This window comes from Larus michahellis, chromosome 2 (genome assembly GCF_964199755.1).
Source record: "Larus michahellis chromosome 2, bLarMic1.1, whole genome shotgun sequence".
Classification (NCBI taxonomy): Eukaryota; Metazoa; Chordata; class Aves; order Charadriiformes; family Laridae; genus Larus; species Larus michahellis.
Genome location: NC_133897.1, coordinates 116,176,818 through 116,200,296, shown reverse-complemented (window position 1 = coordinate 116,200,296; position 23,479 = coordinate 116,176,818). Strand labels below are relative to the sequence as shown.

The 23,479-nt window shown below is 41.0% G+C and overlaps 1 protein-coding gene across 9 annotated transcripts in view; it reads right to left on the bottom strand.

Annotated features, from left to right (window-relative positions):
* Positions 1–19,942, bottom strand: part of MYOM1 (myomesin 1) — a 77,940-nt gene extending 57,998 nt beyond the window's left edge. For 7 of the 9 annotated variants that reach the window (XM_074576762.1, XM_074576766.1, XM_074576767.1 and 4 more), the window contains exons 1-5: positions 19,764–19,942; positions 15,771–16,257; positions 6,455–6,592; positions 2,031–2,241; positions 143–300 (exon numbers count right to left, since the gene is read on the bottom strand). In XM_074576762.1, the coding sequence (XP_074432863.1) occupies positions 143–300; positions 2,031–2,241; positions 6,455–6,592; positions 15,771–16,198 (935 nt within the window). In that variant the 5' untranslated portion in view covers positions 16,199–16,257; positions 19,764–19,942. Of the gene's footprint in view, positions 1–142; positions 301–2,030; positions 2,242–6,454; positions 6,593–6,838; positions 7,151–15,770; positions 16,258–19,763 lie in introns of those variants that run through there. The other 2 variants (XM_074576768.1, XM_074576770.1) reach the window with 1 other exon arrangement.
* Positions 19,943–23,479: the final 3,537 nt, after the last annotated feature.

Here is a 23,479-nt window from a genome sequence, read left to right as displayed (position 1 = left end):
GACTCGAAAGGTGTTTGACAGGCCTCTGTACCTCATTTTTTTTACAGAACTTGTATCTTTCCTGAAAAAAATACCACATTCACTGAGATGACTTCAGGTATTGATTATGTGGTGACTTTCAGTGATAGAGAAACAAACTCACCAGGTAACACGGGGTGCTGGCCAGCCAGCCACGGAACAATGAAATTTGACATTTTGCTTTTCCCAGATAGTGTGAGAACGAGGCTCAATAACAAACTCAGGAGCATGTAAAAGTTTATCTTGATTCAACTTTTTGTGGAATGCCTGAGTCTCTTCTAGCTGGAAAAGAAACATTTGATTATAAACTCCAGCAGTTATAAGTGCAAACTATTAATATGTAAAAAACATATTATTTTTTTTAAGAGCAGTAAAAAAAATATGCCATTTTTATTTAAAAATCAGATAGACATACAAAATGTATTTATTTCACCTGGACACAGAAAACAAAGTTTTCATTTTCAAGAAGCTCTCCTTCCAAAAAGAACTTTTATTGTTTTTTTCCCCCTATTCTAAGTAAAATAATTTTCCACATTTAATTATTTTTTTATATACAGAGTGAAAGGTGAAATAGGTCTGAAAGTCAGATGTCTTCTGTACTTTTGCTTTAATGCAAAATTGTGTATGCCTAGATCGTCTCTGACAGATCTGCTCTCAAACCTTTCCTGCTGATGGGATCTATCACCCTCCCACGGTAACTATTTCAACTGCTCAGCTATACACAGACCTGTAAAAAATTCCTAATATCCTATAAATCTTGCTTTCTGCAAGCTAAACTATTTATTTTCTGCCCTAACTTTCACATATATGGAGAATTACTGTTCCCTTTATTAAGGTTATTAATAGAAGACAGCTTTCATAATCCTCAGTCTTTTATGAACTTCGCAATACCAAATTTCCTTACAATACCAAATTTCCCTACAATTTTTCCTTACAAAGTAGAACCTGGACAGGTTCTACTTGTCCTCAACATTCATAAAACAGTAACTACTCATTATCAGAGTAGTCTGACAGTCTCCAACACAATTAAATAACAATCCTCTGGGTTTTAATGACAATACTTTTGTTAATACACTCTAGAATGGCATTTGTTTTTATACAACGACTGACGTTAAATTGACTGACATGAAATTTGTGACCTCTTATAACTCCCAGATCCTCCAGTACTTCTACCCAGCCAGGCATTTCTTGTTTACTTGTTCTTTTCCTTCTGCGCACAGTAATTTCCATTGGTTGTTATCAAATTTAACCTTCACTGTTTCTCAATTTTTGAGATGATTTTGAATTTTTACTTTGTCCTTCAAAGTGTTTACACTCTTTCCAGCCTCATGTCATGAGGATATTTTATAAGCATATCACCAATTCTTCTGCTCAAAACATTAATATATTTGCTAAATGAAACACGTTTGCAGTTGATATATTCTGCCAGTCTGGTCATAACATATTTGTAACTATCCTCTGAGTATTCATTTTAAGAAGTTGCACAACAATATCAAAGCTACCCACAATTAGAGATTCAGTTCCAGATGTCTTTGGCAATTCCCTCCCTAATTTACACCCTGTGATTAAAACTGAGGTAAACACTTTGGACAAGCTTGTTCCCAGGCCATAAAAGTCCAGAAATTACCCCATCACCTCTGTATTGTCAAGATAACCACCTTTCTTCTCTGTCAGCAACTGCCGCCTCATTCAGGCGAAGGATGCTGTGGATTTAACTAGGTGTGGGCACCACCAAAGAGTGTTCTCCAGCCCCTTTCTCCCTCCCTCTCTCCCATCACAACAGAAGCATTCCTGGTGCCTACCTCAGGCACTGAACCTCTTTTCTTAACCACCTGACACCAAGACTTTAAGTCACTGAAAATACTTCCATTGAAAATACTTTGGTTTTTACTACCGTTATTGTGTTTGCCTGTGGTGTAAATCAGGGCCCTGTTGTGCTAGGCCTGTTACAACCACCAAACAAAAAAGACCCACGCTGTTTACAGCCTAAGTGTTCATTTCTACTCTTTTACCGTTTTCTTCAGGGCCACGCGTTCAGCAGACTCCCGGATTGCTACTTTCCTTGATTTTTTTTCATGACGTTCCTCTTCAGAAGTCGACTTGGCCACCTTGCTGACGCTAACTCCTTCACCTGTGGCAAAAAGGTTCCTCTGGGCAACGTATGCAGCACTTTCTTTAACTCTTTCTTCTTCGGTGTCTGTGATCCCACTGATACTCACTTCTCTGAAAGAATTTTTAAAAAGCAGAATCCCATTGGAAAATGCTGAGTACATATTCCATTTATACTTTCTACCAAATTAGCCAACTACAGTGGCCAACAGTCTTTCATAATGTATTTCTGCTATAACAGTCTCAGATGTATTTAAAGCAGAAATATGGAAGGGTACTGCAAAATGACTGAGTATTTCACTGTCTAAAGTTGTGGCCGTTTTCAATGCCTCTCTGTATAACTATGCCATGCACATTTTCAGTTTAACCATTGACCTGCTGTGGTTTTTATATCTCTGTCGCTATAAAGATTACTGTAAGGCATACCCACAGATCTTCAGCTATTGACTTGGGGCTGCAGCAGTCATAATAACACTACCAAAGGGGCAGGAGATAATTGTAACTGTATAACAATGTCCTCATTTGTGATTTATACAAACCCCCCACATTTCTGTATATCACAAAAAGTTCTCTTTGTTCCTAGAAAATTCAATCCTGTAATGTTTGCAGGGTGACTGTCCTTCCAGATGTTTTCAAGAAGGTGATTAAGGATTTTCTTGAAGCGTCCTCCTCTGGCTTTCCACAGAGGCGAGATGCAAAGAACGGTTACTCTCAATGGGTCCGATCCTGTTTCCATATGCACATGTGGAAGTACCATTGCAGCCACATTGTTTTAGCACTGCCAGGAAGCTATAGCTGCTATAGTAGTGCGTATACAATGAGGGTTCCCGGACGTAAGGAGAAGCGTTAATACCCTCCTGCTGAGTTTAGTTACTTCAGGGTAACAGTAGATGGCACAATGAAAAGAGGTCCTGTTTAAGTCCTCGTTAAGTGCCATCATGCAAGCACTATAGAGAAAGCAGCCTCTGTTTATTTCCAGAGTGCACTCAATCAAGCACAGCCTCGCTATTTTATCATAAAACGCTTACTACTGCTACAAAGCAAAAATATTTGGAAGAACGATTTTTTCTGTTTTCTTTAAGATTGCTAATATTATGCATTTGACAGCACATCTCAGCACTCAAGAAAATTTGGATTCAAGCCCATACTTAACTGTCCAGCCCCTTATCTTTGGGCTATGAACTCAGTTTGGCGAGACGCAAGACAGCCACGCCATGGAAAGTGCTGTAAACTTAATTACGCATAAAAACTGCTTAAAAGAGTAAAAAACTTACTTAACAGCATAGAGCTTTGACCTCCCTCGTGTTCAAACTCTACCTTGAACTTTCTGTATTTCAGGCTGCTTTAATGGGGTGATCCTTAAAAGTACTAGCGGGATGATTGATCCCCTTCACTTAGGCACATCAGCTCCCCCCCCAGATATCATCCGAAGCTGCAGAGATATGGCATAGATTTCTAAAGACGATGTGGAAAACTCAGTGTAATGAATATGAATTTAGCTATCTACATTCAGTTTAAATGAATCAGTGGCATTTTTCTGCAAAGGCAACTGACATTATTTCCTCCTTAATTACAGTAGTTAAGATCTCAGCAACTTCACAGTACGGACCCACTCCTCAAGGCATAAAGCATCTTCTGGGAGCTGATGAATATCCTCAGACTAATCTAGGACTCAGCCTAGTCATCTGCAGTAGTGGTCCCCAGGTGCTTTTGATCAACAGTATTAAATATTTAGATTTGCTAATAATTTCTTCCTGTTATAATCTTCACAGATCAAAGAGAAACATGTTCCTTGCAATGATGAATGCATCAGAAACAGCATGCGGTACCATTTGAGAATTGATTCTGCAGTCAAGTCTCAGGGGTTTTAGTAGAAAACACTTTTCAAACAGAAACACCAGGATCAAACCCCAAATGGCACACACAAAATATTATTTAGAGGGTATCTGCCATCTGCAGTCCTTTGGCATAGGCTTATTAGTGGTTGCAAATAGTTCCACGAGCCACATCCAGTATCTTTAGTACCTATGGCATTAAATCAAGTGGTATTTTATTGTCTAGAATACTGTCTGGCTGTCCTTAATTTTATCTTGCAAGGATTAGGCTAGGCGTTTAAGAGGAACAGTTGTGAAGTGAATAACCTGAGCTTTTTTACAGCAGAACCTGAGGGCTCTGAAGTAGAACCAAATAATGGAAACGGTGACACGGCGCTGAAGGTCGTCCAGCAGCACGGGCAACAGCTCCGATGAACCCACAGAGAGCTGACCTTTATAAATAACTATTCCTTGTAAAAGCTATCTGCCCATGGGAAACAACACATCAGTTTCACAGGGGAATTTGGGAATGACACGTAACATGCACATGCTTCAATGGGCTTCAGCTGTTATCTTTCAAACAAAAATAAATATCTGACAGGAATGTGGCATGCAACTTCCGCAGTCTTGGCATGCGGTCATGAACATGATGCCAACAGAAAAACAGCCTAAAACAGATACCCCAACCATTTCATGCCATGTTGAGTTGGGCACCCTAACAAACATCATATGCCCTCTTTATATTCTTTAACTAACTAAAAAGAAAATTATTTGGGTCATTTCAGTGGTACAAAAGCACACACAACTTCCTGAGTTGCCATGTGCAAAAAGTAAGATCGATACCAACAACAATAATAATAAGAAGAATGGTAAGAATGATGTAAGAATCCAACAGTATCTTTTAATGTAGGATGCCAACGTACTGCATAGACACAAACAAATGAAGCTACACACCCTCACACTGAGTTAGATATTACTGTATTCATTTTACACAAAAAAAAAGGAAAATAAAAAAAGATTTTTTGTTAAGATTTGTTAAGATGTTAACATGCCGTGTTAAGATCACAGGGGCCTGTCTGTAAAAAAGCTAAGATCATCATCCAGGAGCACTAGCCACCAGTCATGATTTTCAGCTATTGACCAACACTATAAATTTTACTTTTGTGGACTTAGGCACAAAGAAAAGGGAGGATATTTGTGTTTGAGGGCATGGGAGACCAATGATGGTAAACTGCAAATCTACTGCTACGTAAGCAGAAACGTTGGGGTGAAGTGCAAAGGTAGTGAGAAGCCTTGAAAATGTGTTACCGCAAGTTTCGTGAGACATATTTATGTATTTCTGTCACAGAAGACATAGCTGAAACGCTGAAGAAATGATTTAAAAATGCAACAGTGTGTGCTTCTGAATGTTGGATGGATCAAAGAGCCGTGAATCTGACAAAGAAATGTACAAGGGGTGAGAAAAAAAATACTCCAGGATAGTGGGAGGGAATTAATAAAAGCCAAAACTGCTGGTCTCATCACAAAAGCATCAAAACCACTCAAAAGGCCAAAGCAATAAATCTCCCACTGGCAAGATGGAAGTCAGTTTCACATGAAAGCACAAGTTTGGACACAAAGCAGAAGTGACGTTGGATGTTGGTTTAGCAGTAGACAGAAAAGCACTGGCTCCTGGAAACAGCTTGTAAGCGCCCCATGAAAAAAGCTGTACTGCAGAAGAAAGACCAGTTGAAGGAAGGTTTCTGTTCTACTGCAGGTGGGCAAGAAATTTTTCTCCTGGCCTCCAATCAGGAACCAGTTTTCCACAGCACACCCCGGTATTTATTAATCTGAGCAAATGACTGTGCTCGAACTGTCGGAGACTCCTGATAAAATCTGTGCGCCATACCCCGAAAAGGGCAGGTGAGCCTCCTTGCTCGTGTTGGTTCTGGCTTCCACATAAAGTTCACATTCAGCTTTACTGAGGACACTGCTGCAGTAAGACGCATTACATCAGGAGTAACCATGCCATAAATACCACCAACACGTGAGATCAGTGTGAATCATTATGGTGATTTGAGAAAGTATTTGGTTTCATGCCAAGTTTTCCCTGGGCCAGGACAAAACTTTAGCACATCATTTCATTGTTTCTATGTTTAATGCTTGGTACAAGACACTGAATCACAGAACAAGTCTTCAAACCAAAAGAATAAGATAAATAATGTGGACAACATGTTCGTCTGGTTCCCAGTAAACAGGGTTATAATTATATCTTGATTTCGTAGAAAGCAGCCCCTGTGACATGTTCAAAACAAAGTCCAGACACCTAGGTTCATTTGTGCTGGCTCTAGATGCTCAATGTCTGATTTTCTGCCAGTCAGTTTACTTCTCTTTGTCTTTTTATCACTCATGTGAAAAGCAAACAATCACCTTGAGATCCATGAGTGTAAAAAATTATTAATGTATTTGTTATTTTATAATTTGTTAATAAAATGTCAGAAATAAGATACCAAACGAAAGCAAAATGGACATACCGTCCTGTGAATATGGGCACTGAGTAGTCTATGGCTTCATTCTCTTTGTCCTCAGATATCAAATTCTGTTTTGCTCTCTTTGCCTTGGGACTCATCTTATAGGATTGATCTTCAATCATTAAACTGGAATCTTTCAGTCTGAAATAAAAATAATATGGTTAAATTCAGGGCAAAAAAGCTCTTAAGAAACAGTCCAAATAAGATAAAAGTACTAAAATTTTTTGCTGTCTTTTGCTTGATAAACAATAAAATAGAATTTTTAATAGCCATGGCTTCAGAGTTATTAAACACATAACTAAATGCACTTTTGACAAACTCATCATTACAAATATAACACTGATGCCCCTTGATATTAAATCTAAATAGAGAGAATAAACAATATACCTGATAGCAATGCACATTTAATAGCTTCTTGGTTTGGGACTTGGAGAGTTTGTATACCTAGTTCTGGTAGATCCTGAAGTCACTGAGACTGCTGAGTAATTCTGAAGATTGTATCTGAACTCATAACCTCTACTTTTCCAAAATTTACAGCCCTGAAATTGTCTGGTCCCCAACCAAAATGCTGGTGTGCAAATATATTCAAAGTCATAATGCATTTAAGTCTCTCTACACAAATTGTACAGCAGCGTACTGCTCAGTAGCCAGTGTTGCCACTCTGACTGCTCTCCTACACCACCCCGATCCATCGAAAGCGGAGAGATGAGTGAAGCAGCAGCATTTAACACAGCGCAGATAAATGGAGAATGAGTGGGAAGAAAGAAGAGCAAACCAAAGGGAAGGCTTCCCCTCCCCACCAGCCTGGGAGGGATTCTGAAGAGCGTGAAGGATATTTGAAGCAGTCATTTTGGGTTCATTTTTAACATGGTTACAAATAGTGCTAACAAAGCGCCAAATACCTCTGTCCTCCTTTCCCAATGCAACACATCTCTAACTCCCAGATCTATGGAATACCCTAATTAGCTGTCAGCCTTTTATAAATCCCCAAAGTGTCTATTCATCTCTGTCTCAACATCGCCAGGGGAAATCATGTATGAGTCTGCTTCTGGTCTGGAGATTTGTCTACACAGCATAAGCTTACCGCTTATGTGCATAGATACAGGGGCAGAATTAAGGCATGTGGTTTCTCAGCAAGGCTCATTAGCCCAGACGTGTAGCACTAACATGGCTAACCTGCTTCCCATACCCTGGGTAGCTTACACTGGTGTCTCTACGCAGCATGCTGGACACATAACATCAACGCTCATGCCGGCACTGGGCCCCTGAGTATGTTATGCATGTATAATGTAATATTATAGATACATACTTGGGCTAATGTTTTCCTTAGGCTGCAGCAGCCCTGCAAAAGTACCGAGCTCCAGAGGTGCCCCCAACACAAGTCATGCCAGGAAGAGGGCAAAAATATATTCCATATATTCCAAAATACATGTTAATAATCTATGCCCATCCCTTTGCTCAGACTGAGTTCTCTCCCTGCCCCATCCCCTGTTCAATCAGTCTCCCATTCTCTCGCTATCTTAATGGCTTTCTTAGAGTCAACCCTTCTCCTTCTCCATCTAGTTCCTCGCCTGAACTTCACATCCCCTCCCACATCTGCTTTCCAGCCCTCACCTCTTTGCCCTGCCACTCCCAGCATCATCAGTAAGAGTTTCACTTCCTTTCTGCTTAGCCCCCTTCTCACCAGATTCGACTGCATTCGCCTTGCCCAGCATCGCAGTGAGACAGCCCTCTCCTCTGGGCTCCCTGGGTGCCCACTTTGTAGCCACCGTCACCATGCCTACAGCACCACAGCCAAGAAATGCTCAGTACAGGGTGTAAAAACAAGCTTGTGCCAGTTTTCCTTCCTTCCTCCTCCCCCTCTATCCTGGTTTCCATGCAAAAAGACCCCAGAGACAGAGAGGAACTGTGGCACACACCACAGGAGTGGGGCTGAGGGTCTACCACGGCAGGTGCCACTGGGTCAGCCAAGGCACAGACCGAGTCTACCGGAGAGAGAGAGAGGCTCTCTGCTCCGGGGTCCGATGCCAGCCGCTGCCCAAGGCAGCCCGGCTGGGAGTCCAAGAGCGGCGGATCCAGCTTGAGGGACAGAAATCCCAGTACAAAATACTTGGAACCAGCCCAGGCAGAGTAAAATAAAAGGGAAGAGATGGAGTGAAGCAGGCCATGCAACGGCCTCGCTCTTGGGTTGGGCAAAGGCGTGCTGCAATCACTACGGTCAACCACGAATGCATTGGGAGAACTCGTTGCCAAATAAATGGTGAGAAACATCAAAGGCAAAGTATTTTAATTATTTTTTCAGAAATGAACTATGGTCTGTGAGGAGCTGCAGTTCTTTACTTAGCAGGTGACTTTTATTCCTGTCCTATTTTAAAATGGGACAAACATGGAATCTTGACCCTGACTGACACCGGATTTCCTAGGGGCTTTAGGCTGAACCCTTTAGGAGGACACTTGATTCCTGGTGGTTTCTAGATCGAGAAGGATCACAGTATCATTTGAACTTCAGTTCAAATGTCAACAAGTTTCTATTTTCATAAAAGTAGATGAAATGCGGTGAAAATTTCATCTCAGGCACTTTCACCACTGTTAAATCCAGACTTGCTCTTTGTTCCTAAAGTAGAATTTGGCTGTTGTGTCAGTTTAGTTTTCAATTAAGGTCCAGATTACACACTCATGTAAGGAATTAATGGGGAGCAGACATAGCAGTTCCCATCACTCTCTGCTAGGCCTTTCGTTGACGCCTTTCCTACACGTGGGGGTTTTGTCCCATCTTTCACTTATAACTCCCTAAAATTATTTTAAAAGGAAAGAACAAATTGCTATAGGTTCTGTTTGTTTGATGATTGTTTTTTTTAATCAAACACTCCAAGTGTTTCAAGTTGAGTATTCCACTTCCATTTTTTCTGCCTGTGGGACTTGTATTGAGGTATGACGACTAGGATAAAAACACTGTACGTGCACAGCTGATTCCCACTCTCTTCCGAGTTATCTAAACTGTATGTCTCTTGATTGAGGCACCTTTCACTGCAGCCACCTGATTCTTTTCTGGATTACTGCTCCTGGATCCTTCATGTTATTGTATCCTTTGGTTGGCGCTTGTGTGTATGTGCTCAGGACCAGATAAGCACCTTTCTAGATGCCTTTCCCTCTCCTCTTTTTTCTCAGGAAGAGGCAGCTGCAACGCGAGTGGCTGTGCTGTCTTCTAAGAGCAAGGGTTGGTTCCCAATACTTTGCAGTGGTACAGAAGAGGGAGCATGCAGATATCAATGTGAGCGTTCAGCTCACAGATGGTAATTGTGAGCTGAATAACGGATCTATGTGGATCCTGTAATTGCCTGCTGTTCTCCGATTGCCAACACGACACTCCGACCAACTTACTTCAGTCGTTTGCTCTTCTGAAAACTTGACCTGGGCCAAGCAGGACCCCGGTGAGAAGCGTTTCATTGAATAATGCCAATGGTGCTTTTACACCAATTTCTTCTTCCAGCAATGGTTAAAAGCAGGTAAAAAGAAAGCTTATGTGGAGAAATACTTCTCCCAGTAAATCCTTCTGGTTTCAAGCAAATGCATAGGTACATCCTGAGCCAAAGGCTGCATCCTGGCTGTAGCAGCGAGCTTACAATTTATATATGAAAATGGCACTTTCTTTTGAACCTGTTTTAATCTGCAACTTTATAATCTCTTTTGTGCTTACATGCCACTCTGTGTGAGAAATAGTGAAAAATCGTTCCTTGTTCACTCTCTGCACATCTTTCACTGTTGTATACATTAAAATTACATGCCCACGTTTGCCTCCTTCCCAAGGTAAGAGCCCCAGTGTCTTACCTTGTCTAGATGGAAGGTATTCCACTCCTCCTTCTACCATCCTTGCTGATATCTGACCCTTTTCTAGTTTCAGACTGTACTTTTTGAGATGAGATCATCAGAACTGCACCCAGTATTTCAGCTACGAGCATACCTTAACACGCTGACACAATATGCTTTCTGTTTTATTTTCACTTTCCCTCACAGCTGTTCCAAAATTTCTAATTGCTTCATGACCACATCAGAGCATCCAGCTGGTGTTTTCAGGGAAGTATTCAGAACAACTCCAAAATCTCTTTTTTTTTTTTTTAAATTGCACTGCATAAAACAAGAGCTGAGATGAATAAGTTTTAAGCAGTAGAAAATGTTTCTCCTTTCCAAATCCTCCTATAGTTTGCTTTTGTTCAGGCAGAGATATATGGAAGCTAGTAGAAACGTATATTCGAATTGAGATCTTTGCGTGGGAAAACAAACTGGTTGCTACTTCCATCATGAAGTTTATCTCCTTTATTTTCCTTTTTTGTTATTACTATTTCTTCCTGTGCAACACAAAACCCAAACCCTGCTACAACCGTTATTTAGGTAGCCCAAAGGAGGCCTCTGCTTTCTTGAACCAGATTCTAAAATCTTGTCCTTTATTTCAAAATGTTCCAACCTTTTACCTGATATGTGGAACAGAATCTCCCCAGAGGGGAAGGAGCAGGGTATCAGTGCTCTCTAGTTTCACAGGGAGGAACAGTACCATGACCTTTTAACAGCTTTCAGCCTCATTTGATATGCCCAGCTAGCGTATGTATGTTTTTTTCCAGGTCAGATACTATCTGTACTGCCTTATCAATCAAGCTTGGTGACCCAAGCTTAGTGTCCTCATTTCTTGATGCTTTTCAGCATGTTAAAATATCAACGCCAGCATTTCCTTAGTTTCTCAGTAGAGCCACTGAATTGGAAGTTGGGTGACTGTAAATGCTAAAGGCACGGGTATTGTTCTGTAGAGAGGTAAAAACCACTGTTAGCTTTTCCCTCTAGCCCAACAAGGGAACTAAATACAGCAACACTGTGCAGGGCCTCTGCAACCTCCCAACCAGAGGTTTTATTTTGATGTCTTATTCTCAGATACAAATATAATTCAGTATGTTGGCACTGCCCTTGTCTCTGTGCCCGAGGGGACAGGTTTCCCACCTTGCACAAAGAGACCCTGTGCCCAGTGGATGTAGAAATGTGTCCTATGGACCGCAATACCCTGTTCCTTAGATAATCCACCCCCACATGAAAAAGCACCTGTAAGCTCATTTACACCTCTAGAAAATCATGTATCTTGTCCTTAGCATGTTTTTGTTACGTCTCTCACTTTACTCCAACAGCAGACAGGGATGCACTTGGTATACACAATAGCTGTACCTGCTGGAGGAGCTCCATTAGCCAAGAGGCATTTTCCAGGCCTTCTTTCCAGCAGCTGCTTCTTTCCTAATACGCAATGTTTGAATTTACCCACGGTAAAGAGGAGAGAGTGGATTGGCAAACCCAGTTACAGGAGAGAAAAAAAAAAAAAATAATTTTCACAAGACAGCTTTTTAAAGCCAGCCTCTAAAGATGAGAAGTGCTCTCTGGTGACTATATTCATTTTAAGTTGCTGGCAGATTTGTCACAGGCCCAGGCAATATCGCTGGCAATAATCACGCTGTTCCCTAACACAGCTTCCACAACAAATTTTTTTAAAGGGGAATTGTTTCCACATAGCAGGCCTCATTAAAACAATTTCCATGCCTGGCTATGACGTTTGGAGGCCACCTCCTTAACCCTCACCTATAATAGACTAACAGATGAGCGGTGCCAGTAGGGATCTCAAGATCACAGTCTTCTCGTTTCTTAAAGGGCGTTATTTACTCAGCCGTGTCCTGATCCTGGCTGCAATATTGCTCAGAACAGCGTTCACTCTTACTGTCTGGCAGCCTCATCAAGTGCAAGCTAGTACTGCAGCTCTCCTCTCTTTGCTTGGTTCACCTGAATTATGCCGTGTCTTCTTTGCTATTTCTTCTGCCCTACTAAAATATATGCAAATGCCTGAACCACAGCAATGACTTGTGTTTTCTCTCTAAGCAAGCCTCTGGCCCGTTTGGTGGCCAATAACCAGTCTGTGACACAACGGGATTACCTGATGCTGCCGGCCAGGAAAATAACACAGGGAAAAGCAGTGAAAGTTTGAGCAAAGGCAAACCATAGAATGACTGAGCTTCCAAAAAAAAGAGGTAGGTGGGTTTAATCCAGCACTCTCAACAGCTTCTCAGAAGCACATGAAGGATGGAGCGGTGCCGTGGGAATGTTCTCCCACAGAAGCCAACCTGCCCACGTCAGCATCCTCCAAGGATGGGACAGGGAAGAGAACAGGTGGCCACAACAACAGCTTTTGGGAGAGAGCTGCCACCCCTTGTCTGTACAGATCCTGCCCGGTCCTCGGAGGCAGCAGCACACCCCGCTCCTCCTGGCTCTGGGGAGGCCAAAGAAGCAGCGTTTGGCTAGAGGTGTCCCCACGAGCCGGTAGAGAGGGCTGGGTGGGAAGTGGCAACCTTTACACGGTGAGGCTCGCTTTCTTTTAAGAGCCCAGGGTTTTGCAGCTTTTGCAAACTGTAACCAGCAAAGCTGCAAGCTTCCGTACTTGCTCTCGGTTTTGCCAGTTTTCATTTCTCTCCTTTTACTTCTTCAAGCTGTCATGGTGTGAAGACGACTTGAAATACGGGGAAGGGACAGCCCACTTGCAAAGGCAACCCGTTTTGTCCTCATGAAAAGCAAGCTGCATCTCCTTCAAGCTGTCCATGTCCATGCTCTGGGCATGTTTTCCACTTGAGCGAGGCTTCAACGTCAGAGAATTGGGTTCAGTTCAAGGTCTTGCAGGTTACCTAGTCCCTAGTCCTTCTCCACTGTTTTCCCATGATAAATTCCTCACATAGCACTAACTGCACGTCAACACTGTCACTTCTGTAAGATGGCTACAAAAAAGGATGAGACTTAAATTTTGCAAGTATAATAAAGTTTAGCAGAAGCTACTTTAGATAAAAATAAGAAGTGATCTGAGTAAAAGATTTGAATAGTATACTTTTCCTGTTGGGCTTAATGGGATTTATCCATGAAACTATATCCATTACACATAAATATATGTTTGATGTTAAAACCCAGTGATATGCAATAATCAATTGTTAGCTGAAGAATTTTATCTGGATTTGGATCTGTGTGTCCATTCAGGTGTCAAGCAACCACCACTGTTGTAGGTCATTTAGATGCAGCATTTCCATTCAGGGCCTCTTCTACTTTTTGAAAACTGAAAGTGTTTGAAGACTCTTTTTCTTTTTTTTCTTCTCTTTTTTTTTTTTTTTTTTGCTACACCATTCCTTTCATAAGGATGAAATCAGAAATTCTCTGATTTGCCCAACTTATTTTAGTAACACTTTTTGTCTCCACATTATCCTTTGAAGTGTTTTGGGCTACCTGGGGAAGATAGTACAAACTTGGAAAGAATTACTTTAAATTGGCACTACGTTTAATCATACAGTTGCATTATTTGTTCTATTTTACTTCTTGCAAATTACAGCAAAATGGGCTGCAAAAAACAATTAAATACCAATATAGAGGCCATATTAACCATAAAATTAGGTTAAATATTGAGATTATAATTCAGAACCGTATTCTCTCATGTATTAACTAAATTTTGTGCAAGAGATTTAAATCACGTAGCCCTAATCTCCTGAGTCCTAGTCTTACATAGCAGCACTGAGTTTCTCAGACCTCCAACACAAGGACAGGATCACAGTAAAAAAAAAGAAGTTACAGCTGAGACATTCTTATCTCTGATTACCAGGATCATATATCAATCTGTTGGCAACTCTTGTACTACAGAGTAGCTTGGCAGTATCGCCAAATATACTATTTTAAAACAAAAGCTCTTACCTCAAACGAAACCTCAGGAAATGGAGATATTTTAAGTTCTCTCCCAATTAAGCAATTCCATTTCCTTTAATATTACTTTTAGAGTTCTTGGTGAGGATATACAGGTTTCAGAAGAAACTCATCTGACAAACCAGAGTCACTGAAGTGTTTGTAACTGGGACTCAGAAGCGTGTTTTTTTTACAATCATTTTTTGCAATTTCAAGTAACGTTCCCATTTCTTACAGGAATGTTTTCTCTGAGAAGAAGGAGACTTGGGGTTATGGTTCAGCAACAGCACGTAGGCACAGTTGCATCACTGCAGAAACTGGAATACCTTCCCCTACCCAACTCTCTCTGGAAAGATAAACTTCAGTCCCAGCATCTCCAGTTTGCTTCCCTTCATCAGCAGATTATAAATGAGCTTCTTGCTCCTTCCACTCAGTGGTTAATTATTTGCACCAGTGAAATTGTTTAAACAACAAAGACTGGATGTTAACCAGCCCAAGACAGTCAAGTAAAGTCATTCATCTGGGCTCTAACAGCCTGAGGTTCAAATTCCTGAACAGACCCTGGCAAATAGAGACTTGACCCTAAACTTCCTGAAAGCCAAGTGAAGGTTGGAATCACAAGGTACAGTTTACTGTGGTACAGGTAGTCTTCCCCTCAGTGGTTTTGACCAAAATTCCATCTTTATCCACAATCCTTGGAGGATATTCAGTTTTCAAAATTTAAATTTTCTGATGGAGAAGTCTTGATCAGTTCTAATAACACTCCAAATTTTATATTAATATAACAGCGAGAAGACGTTTTGGGCTATAATTTGTTGATCAGTTCCTCTATTGCTAACAGCTGCTCTAATCTTACTTTAATACTCCCCTAATTTCTGTAAATCTCTGAGATACATACAAATAATGTGAGGCTACAATATCTAAAATATTCTGCTAATGTGATTGCTTAAGCAATATTTATTATCTTAATTAAACAAAAAACATGGGACCTAAGCATAGCTGCTCTTCAAGTGCAAGATGAACACTTCAGGGTATTCCTCCTTTGGAAATAGTATGCTTCAACCAATACACGGTGTGAAAATTTCAATCACCTTTAGGTGATCTGAAAATTTGAATCACCTTTAGGCCAAAGCAGAAATGTTTATTGATATATGGACATGTCAGCTCCAACTTGTGTGAACAGCCCTAAGTTCTTTTACTGCTCCAACCCGGCCAGATGAACCAGCTTCAAACCAAAAGTACTAAATTCACCTGTACTAATATGGCTAAACAACTTGGAAGGACGGGTGGCTCGTGCCTAACGGATTTGGAGCATGAATATGTCATCATTTAACCACATCAGCATTGCCAGTGCTCTTCTTATGCCAATCCAACCACCACACAGGAATTAGTCCAACAAACTGAGCTGACCACAGCCCTTCCCATTGCCAAAACCAAAGGAAAACACCAAGACTGGAAAATACGTTTACACCAAGTTACAGAGACAATTTCTGTGGAAGAGGAGGAGAGTTTTGCCATTGATTTCAATGAGAGGTGTTTGGACATTATTGTTTTGGAGTATTGTTTCAAAGACAGATTTGCTTACCCAAGACTGTAGGCTTCGGCTCCCAGCCTGTAGGCTGCAGCCAGCTTGTTGATTGATTCAGATCCACGGCTGTAGGCAGCTGAGCTCTTGCTGAGGGATTCAGAGTCAAGACTGTAGGCAGCAGATCTTTTACTTTGTGCAGCAGAGTGATCGTAGGCTGTAGATCCATAGCTGTAGGCTGCCGACTCAAGGTCATAGGCTGAAGAGCCATGACTGTATGCTGCTGAAGAGTCGAGGCTGAGGTTTGCTGCAGATGCATGGCGATAGGCTGCAGAGCCCCTAGCGTAAGCTGTAGATCCTTGAGCATAGACAGCAGATTTGCTCTTTGTTTCCTTTTGGTACTGGCTTACAGTGGACTCCAGTGCTTTATGGCGGTACGCACGGTCATAGTGCTCATGGTGTCGTTGGTAGAAAGGTAAAGACATCATGGCTTTCTTCTAATTTTGTTTTTTACTACACGTTTCTGAATGTAAATAAACAGGACTGTCTGAAAAAGAACAGATCAAACATAAAGGCTATCGTCAAAGAAACTTCTGAGTTAGCATACAAATGATACACAACTTAATACAAACTAACGCAGAACTTAAAACTTCAAAAGTCAAATGCAATGAATTTAGGATTATCTTTTTACGATGTGTTTTAGACTTTAAGTTAGGCTCATATTTAAGTTTCAAGACACCTGTTGTTCATCATGACCAGAAAACCTTGCACTATTGTGTCCGTTCATTTGTAGTTGGTCTCCCTGTCACTGCAAACTACTCAAGTTTTACGTGCTCAACTTCTCCACTCGTTGCTGCAAGCTGATGAAATTTTACGTGCTCAGCTTCTTCAGAGATAGTGTAAATACTTTTGTTAAATTACAGAAGAGAGAATTTAGTAATAAATTATTTAAAAAGACATGAGCAATTCCAACAAGGCTCTATAAGCTGAAATTAAAATATATGAATATTTCATTCATTTCTGTAATCCAATTTTCAGATTCAATTTAATATTCCTTTTAATATTTTAACAGTGAATTAAAAACATTAAGACTGAGAAGGATGTAACTTTCTCTGTAAACACACATTACCAGCAATCCATTTAAAGTGGCTTATCGTACTTTTACAGTTTAATCAGAGATGCAGCCTGTATGGAATGAGTAAAATAATATCATGCTCCTCAACCCAAATGACTCTATTTTTTTTAACCTACAAGGTCATATTCAAAATCACCACGAAACTTCCTCCAGACAATAGCCCCACCTAAGTTTTACTTTGCACAGTCGTGAGTAGATTCTCTTGCAGTCGCTCATAGTAGGAAATTTGATCAAGTGAGAGGTAGTTCCCCTCTCAAAATGGGATGAGGGCTGAGTGCAGAAAGGATTTCCCCTGTTGTTTTTTTTTAAGCTGGCAATTCAGTCTTTAGTTTGTTATTGGTTTATTTTGTGCTTGTTAAAACTGACTTTTTCTTCTTTGACAAGCAAGCTTGCCTCTACTAATCCCTAGGATAACCTTTCTTTCCCTTATTACTGTTGACCAGGCTTACAACATGGCTAGGATTGTTCCTGAAAAGGTACATGATTATGAATAGAAATGAGCTACGTTGGGGAAATGTTTAAAAGAATTTAAAGAAGATCCAAAAAACAATGATGAGAGGTGTTTGTTATTGTGTTTTTTTAATATGAATCACAACAATAGAAGACTTGTTCTACCTCTGGTTTTGTTCATGTTAATGAACAATGATCTGATGTTTTGACATAAAATACAGAGCTGCAGTGTAATCATGGTTTCATGAAAATCAAGATATTTTTTCCCCGGTCTTTATGCTTCCTAGATTTCAGTCCTTGGCTTTTTCTTTAGTACTTGGTTCTGATAGCAAGTCAACAAATTGCAAACTATGCTCTTTGGTAACTGCTCAAGTACTCACCCCAACTAAGACAGATTATGAAAAAAACCAAAAATCAACGTTTCAACTTTCTTATATTCCAGGGCTCTCTCAAGGGAACAGCTCTTTGGGTGATAACAGAACAGATAGCTTGTTTGCAAAGTCAACAAGCGAGAAAGTCATTCAGAAGTCTTTAAGTATGTAAAAGAAATTGCTGATAACCTGACCACAATGAAACTGTGACTTCAAGGAGACCAGTTTACGCATTTACTTTATTTTTATCTGTGGAAGGGGAAGGAATGGGAAAGAGTGTTCTCCCATTGCTTCCTATGGCAAAAACTGATGTTCCTTTTTAATTCCCTTATTTCTCCTGCTGGCTATTTTTTTCATGTAAGTCTAAAGGATGCAATTATTCTATCTAGCATTCTTATTTCTAATACCTATCAATAGTTTGCTTTGTTATTTATTTCACTTTGTTAGCTTACAGTAGTATCTAGTTCCTCTTACTTTCCCTAGTTTCAGAAGATTTCTTATCCATTTTTCTTCATTGCTTTCTCCCCCAGCTCCGCAGAGCTAGGTTTAGGGTTTGCAAGCCGTTGTGGTCTCTGCTGAGCAAAGGCGTACAGATGAGTATTGCCTTGCACACCAAAAGGGAAAGAACATCAGAACGTTCTGTTTTCCTTCTGTAGAGTACTACAGTTGTCTGCCTTCGCCTTCACCAGCTTTATGTGCAGCGTTGGCTGGCTTCATCGCAGATACCCCAGCCACAAGGCTAGCAGCTATTCAGTCCTATCGCTCAGAGATTCCCACAGCCTTCCAGGCTTCAAAGTAAGGAAGGTGATCCGAAAGTATAAAGTACTGCATGTGTCGTCCGTTAAGGAGAAGTTAAATGAAGCATTTCATTTACATCTCATCACAGCAAAAGAATAAGCAGCAGACTTAAAGTCAGCATGTTTAAAATTTATAAAAGCAACCTTTTTTTCTTCCAAACGTGAAAGGTCTGGACCTCACTGTCCTCAGGAGTAAGAGGAGGAGTCTATGATAGGAGTAAGAACTAAGGCAATAAGGCAGGAGCTGAGCACCAAGTCAGCTCTCCTGGTTTAAATCAAAGGCCAACTCTGACTCAGGTCATATAAGAGGAAACTCCCTTTATAGGTATTTTATCACACTATGAGTTATGTTTTATATTTCCTCTGAAACATCAAGCATTGCTCACAGGTGAGGCTCAGTTAGTTACGCTAGTCTGACCAGATAGAGTAGTGTGACGCCATCAGAGATGACGAGAAACTCTGACCCTTGTAAGGATTTTGCTTCTATTTGGAGCACTGTCTGATTATCACATTGACTCCCACCTCTTAAGTTTTATAAAATCCATGCTACCTGCACCTACTTAGTTTGTGCCCACTAATCAGCGCCCTTCAGTGTGGGGACAACACTCCCTCTTCAGATCTGTGTAGCATTTCATAACTGCAGAGCTGGGCCTAAAAATATTAGTGGCCATAGTTAGATGAATATGCAGGTTTTGGAGGTATACGATAGCAGCTGCTGAACTCAATTTTCAAAATTACTGATGAGGAGACAGACAGTTTTGTACGTGTTCATAGGTTGTAGCCACACATTAAAGAATGTGATTTTATTGGCATTACCTCTTGAGCTGCTTACCATTCTGTGGAATTCTTTAAAGATCTACTCCATCAAATAGTGAAAGAGATAAAAAACAGAAGCTCTTGTAAGCAGGAAAAAAAAAAATAACATTTCCTTCCGCTCAGTCAATGACTTTACAGATCACAAGACATCCTACGCGACTAGAAAATATTTAGATTATTTACACATTCTCTAAGCCCAAGGGAGGTTACATGACAAATTCCTCCTGTATCTTAATAACCCATGCTTCATTTGAGAGAACTGTGACAATACGCAAGGATAGCTGAGTTGACAATAAGTGAGCCCTTGCACTACTTCACTTTATTTCACGGCTGAACCCTCGGATGCCTTCAGCTTATGTCCACAAGTCCCTCAAATAACTGCTGAGCTGAGAAGAATCAAGGGAGCTACTATCAACTCGGCATTACAGATTCAGATTAAAAATAATTGAACGCATAAAATCTTCTGTCATAAAGGAACACTTACCAGGGCCCAAATGAATGGCAGCAAATGGAATAGCTCTCAAGCGGATGAATAGCAGAAAAATACAGCAACGAGGAAGCCAGCAAAGAAGGAGGCAGTCAGGACGAGGGGCAAAGGACTGGACTTCAAGGTCCAGAACAAAAATAATGCCTGCAGTCAGTGGAATGTCAGAGCCCCAGTCCAGACCTTTTATGGCCAGGGGGGTGATAAATATAGCATCGAAGAGGGAGAGAGACAGAGACAGATACCGATACCCTGTGCTATCTCTGTGCAAAGACACGATGACAGCAGCTTCAAAATGAGAGTTCTCCCTTTTCAGTATCTTCACTAAATTCCTTATACAACCATCATTCCAATTCAAAATTATTTCTAGGATATTTTTCCTTAGCTAAATCAGATTTAGGAGAGAAAAAAATTGACCTTTGCCATGGTACAAGAATATGAACGGTACAAGAATATGAATATTTTATGGGTTCCTTTCTTTTTTTTAATGGCAAGCCACGGTGTATGTGATGTTGATATTTCAGCTTAATGACAGACAATCTAGAGAAGGAGTTAGCAGCAAAACTCTATAAAGCCATACAATGTGTTAGAATTCAATAAAAATGTATTTTCTTTGTTCTGTGGACAAAGTTTTACTTTTTATCACCTTATTTAAGATAGAATACTAAATTAAGAACATGACCTCATGAGGCATTAAACAATGCAGCTCTAAGAACCAACGTTTTGTTTCTAAATTGAACAGCATTCCCTCTAGGGATAATTAAATGGGCTTGTCTTCTTTCATTTTGGTCACAGCATTTTGGCACTGAAATGTACAGTCAGCGTGGCTGAATATTACTTCAGAACCATTTCCGTCATAGAATCATAGAATGGTTCAGGTTGGAAGGGACCTTAAAGATCACCTAGTTCCAACCCCCCTGCCATGGGCAGGGACACCTCCCACTAAACCAGGCTGCTCAAAGCCCCATCCAGCCTGGCCTTGAACACTTCCAGGGATGGGGCATCCACAACTTCCCTGGGCAACCTGTTCCAGTGTCTCACCACCCTCACAGTCAAGAATTTCTTCCTTAAATCCAATCTAAATCTACCCTCTTCCAGTTTAAAAATCTTTACCCCTCGCCCTATCACTCCACTCCCTGATAAGGAGTCCCTCCCCATCTTTCCTGTAGGCCCCTTTCAGGTACTAAAAGGCCGCTATAAGATCTCCCTGGAGCCTTCTCTTCTCCAGGCTGAACAGCCCCAACTCTCTCAGCCTGTCTTCACAGGAGAGGTGCTCCAGCCCCCTGATCATCTTTGTGGCCCTCCTCTGGACCCGCTCCAACAGGTCCATGTCCTTCTTGTGCTGAGGACTCCAGAGCTGGACACAGTACTCCAGGTGGTGTCTCACCAGAGCAGAGTAGAGGGGCAGAATACCAGTATCAGTAGAGGGGTAGAGTCATCTGAGGTCCAATATGTGGAACGCACTGTGACTTCATTGTAAATACAGATTTTGCTCTACACTGTACATTTAACTTTCAATAGAAGTGATTAGTCCACTTTATGTTGTGCCTTTGCATGGACAGAAATATTAATCCTCTCAATTCTCCTACAACCACTTTTCACTGCACTCACCATGCGACACAACTGAGAACTTTCCAGATCTTTCTCCTCCTCTGCTGAGGCCTTCCCCCTTATGGGTGGAACCACCAGCAGAAGGTCTGGATGAGGATGAGCGGGTCACAGGCTTTTCTGCACAATGGTTCATCAGTATCCTCTTCTCCTCTGCCTTGATTCCACCTGAAATCTCCTCATTCTCCCCACTACCTACTTGTTCCCTGGGCAGACGCTACCTCCTGCCTGATGCTACACCATGGAGTAAGTTCACATACTTCTTCATCGCCAATGCCGGCAGCTGCTCAGCTACAGTAACCATATGGGCTTTTGGTCTTTGCTCCTGAGCACAGAGAGTATGGCCAGCAAAAAGTTGGGCAGTCACAGAAACTATATCTTAGCTCGGGAAACTGGACAAACCTGCAACAGGCAGAATGAAAACCAGAAACCCTCATATAACCTTCTCTTCCCCCCAAAATTCTACCAATGGCAGTGCCGCTGAGCTATAGAATCTGGGCTATAATATACTATATTATACATTAGAGAAGGTAGGGGCTCAGTGGGTGGACTCCTGGACTCTATTACAGACTCCTGATCCACTCCTTCACCATAGGTTATTTGCACTGACATCTTAAAGATTTAATTCCATGCAAATTGGTTTTTAAAAATTCAGAGAGACATAGAGAAACAAAACAATTAAACATCTTGTTTCTCTGCTCTCATTGCAATACAATTTGTATAGATCACAGTTGGGATATAAAAATCCAAACAACATTTTCAGTGTTTTTTCTGGGTACAATGGCACTACCAAGTCCAATACAGTTGTCAAACTCTGTGCTGGCTCTGTTCACTCAGTAAATAAAATGGAGATAGAGCGTGACAGCAAAATCTTTTGGGTTCTTTCATGATTTTGGCACTTAAATTTTACATGCTGTTATCTGGCTCTAAAACGAGATAATATCCACAGCTAATTTTAAACCACTTAACTCCTGTTTGAATATCAAAATAAATGTTTCAAACCACTTGGAGCTCTGTAAGTCTCAGAATCCCTGCAGCACTGCGGATCCACATGTACTTAGTCACATCGGTCCTGGGAGACAGCTTCTTTGGAAATGTTAGTTCTGTCTTCTGCTAATTAGAATTACACAGTGCCAGAGACCAGTTTGTTTTCCTGAGTGGGAAAGCTGGAACATCAATTTAGAACCTGACAGGGTGGAAAAAATAGCTTTCTAGACTGTTTGGCCATTGAATTTTTGAGAGCTACAGCATCCTGTCGAATTCCACAGCATCTAAGTCTATCTCTTTCACTAGAGTAGAGTTCTAAATAAAACTAGCAAAGCATTTTTTGGAGAACAGAATTTTTAAGTATGTGTGTTGTTTTCTGGAATTTATTTTCAAACTGAAGTCAGATTTTCTGAATGGATTCCCAAAAAAGACATTTTTCCCCAGAAAAAAAAAAGATGTGCTACTCTCCATTATACCCTAATATCGTCTTCATAACCCACTGAAGACAAGGGAGATCTGTGTTCTCTTATCATCACCCACGAGAAGGTCTTAAATCTGCAGGTAAAGTCAATCTCTGTTTCTGTTTATTCTCTGCGTCACTCTTGGTTCATGTATTTCACACGGAGCGTGTTCCCTTGTAACAGCAGGGACTAGGAGCAGCCTACTGCAGCTTGAGGCTCTGGCCTCACACCTGGAAGACTAAGTGCAAGGTGACTTTCTCCTTGATATGGATAGAAATTACATCCAAAGTTTCCTGTAGCTCAGATCGGGGAGTTTCTCCTCAGTGACGTGGAGGCTGGGTTGGATGAAGAGGAGGATGTTGCCATTTCCCCCACTGCCAGTCTGTGATTCTAGCCCTCCTGTTGTTGCTCTATGTGATAACAAAGGTTAAATAAGAAAGGCATTTCTCAGATTTTGTTTTAGCATGGGGGAAATAAATTAGGTGCGAAATGAACAAACGCTGGTGCAAGTTTTTCACAAGGAGTGCTGAAGGTTACTGCTTGTTTTGCATTGGGAGGTGCTGGTCCATTTTTACCCCAGTAAGAAAGGCACACCGACTCGAAGTCTGCAATCAAAACGTAATGTGTTAGTGCTAACACTATAAGAAGAAAATAGTACAG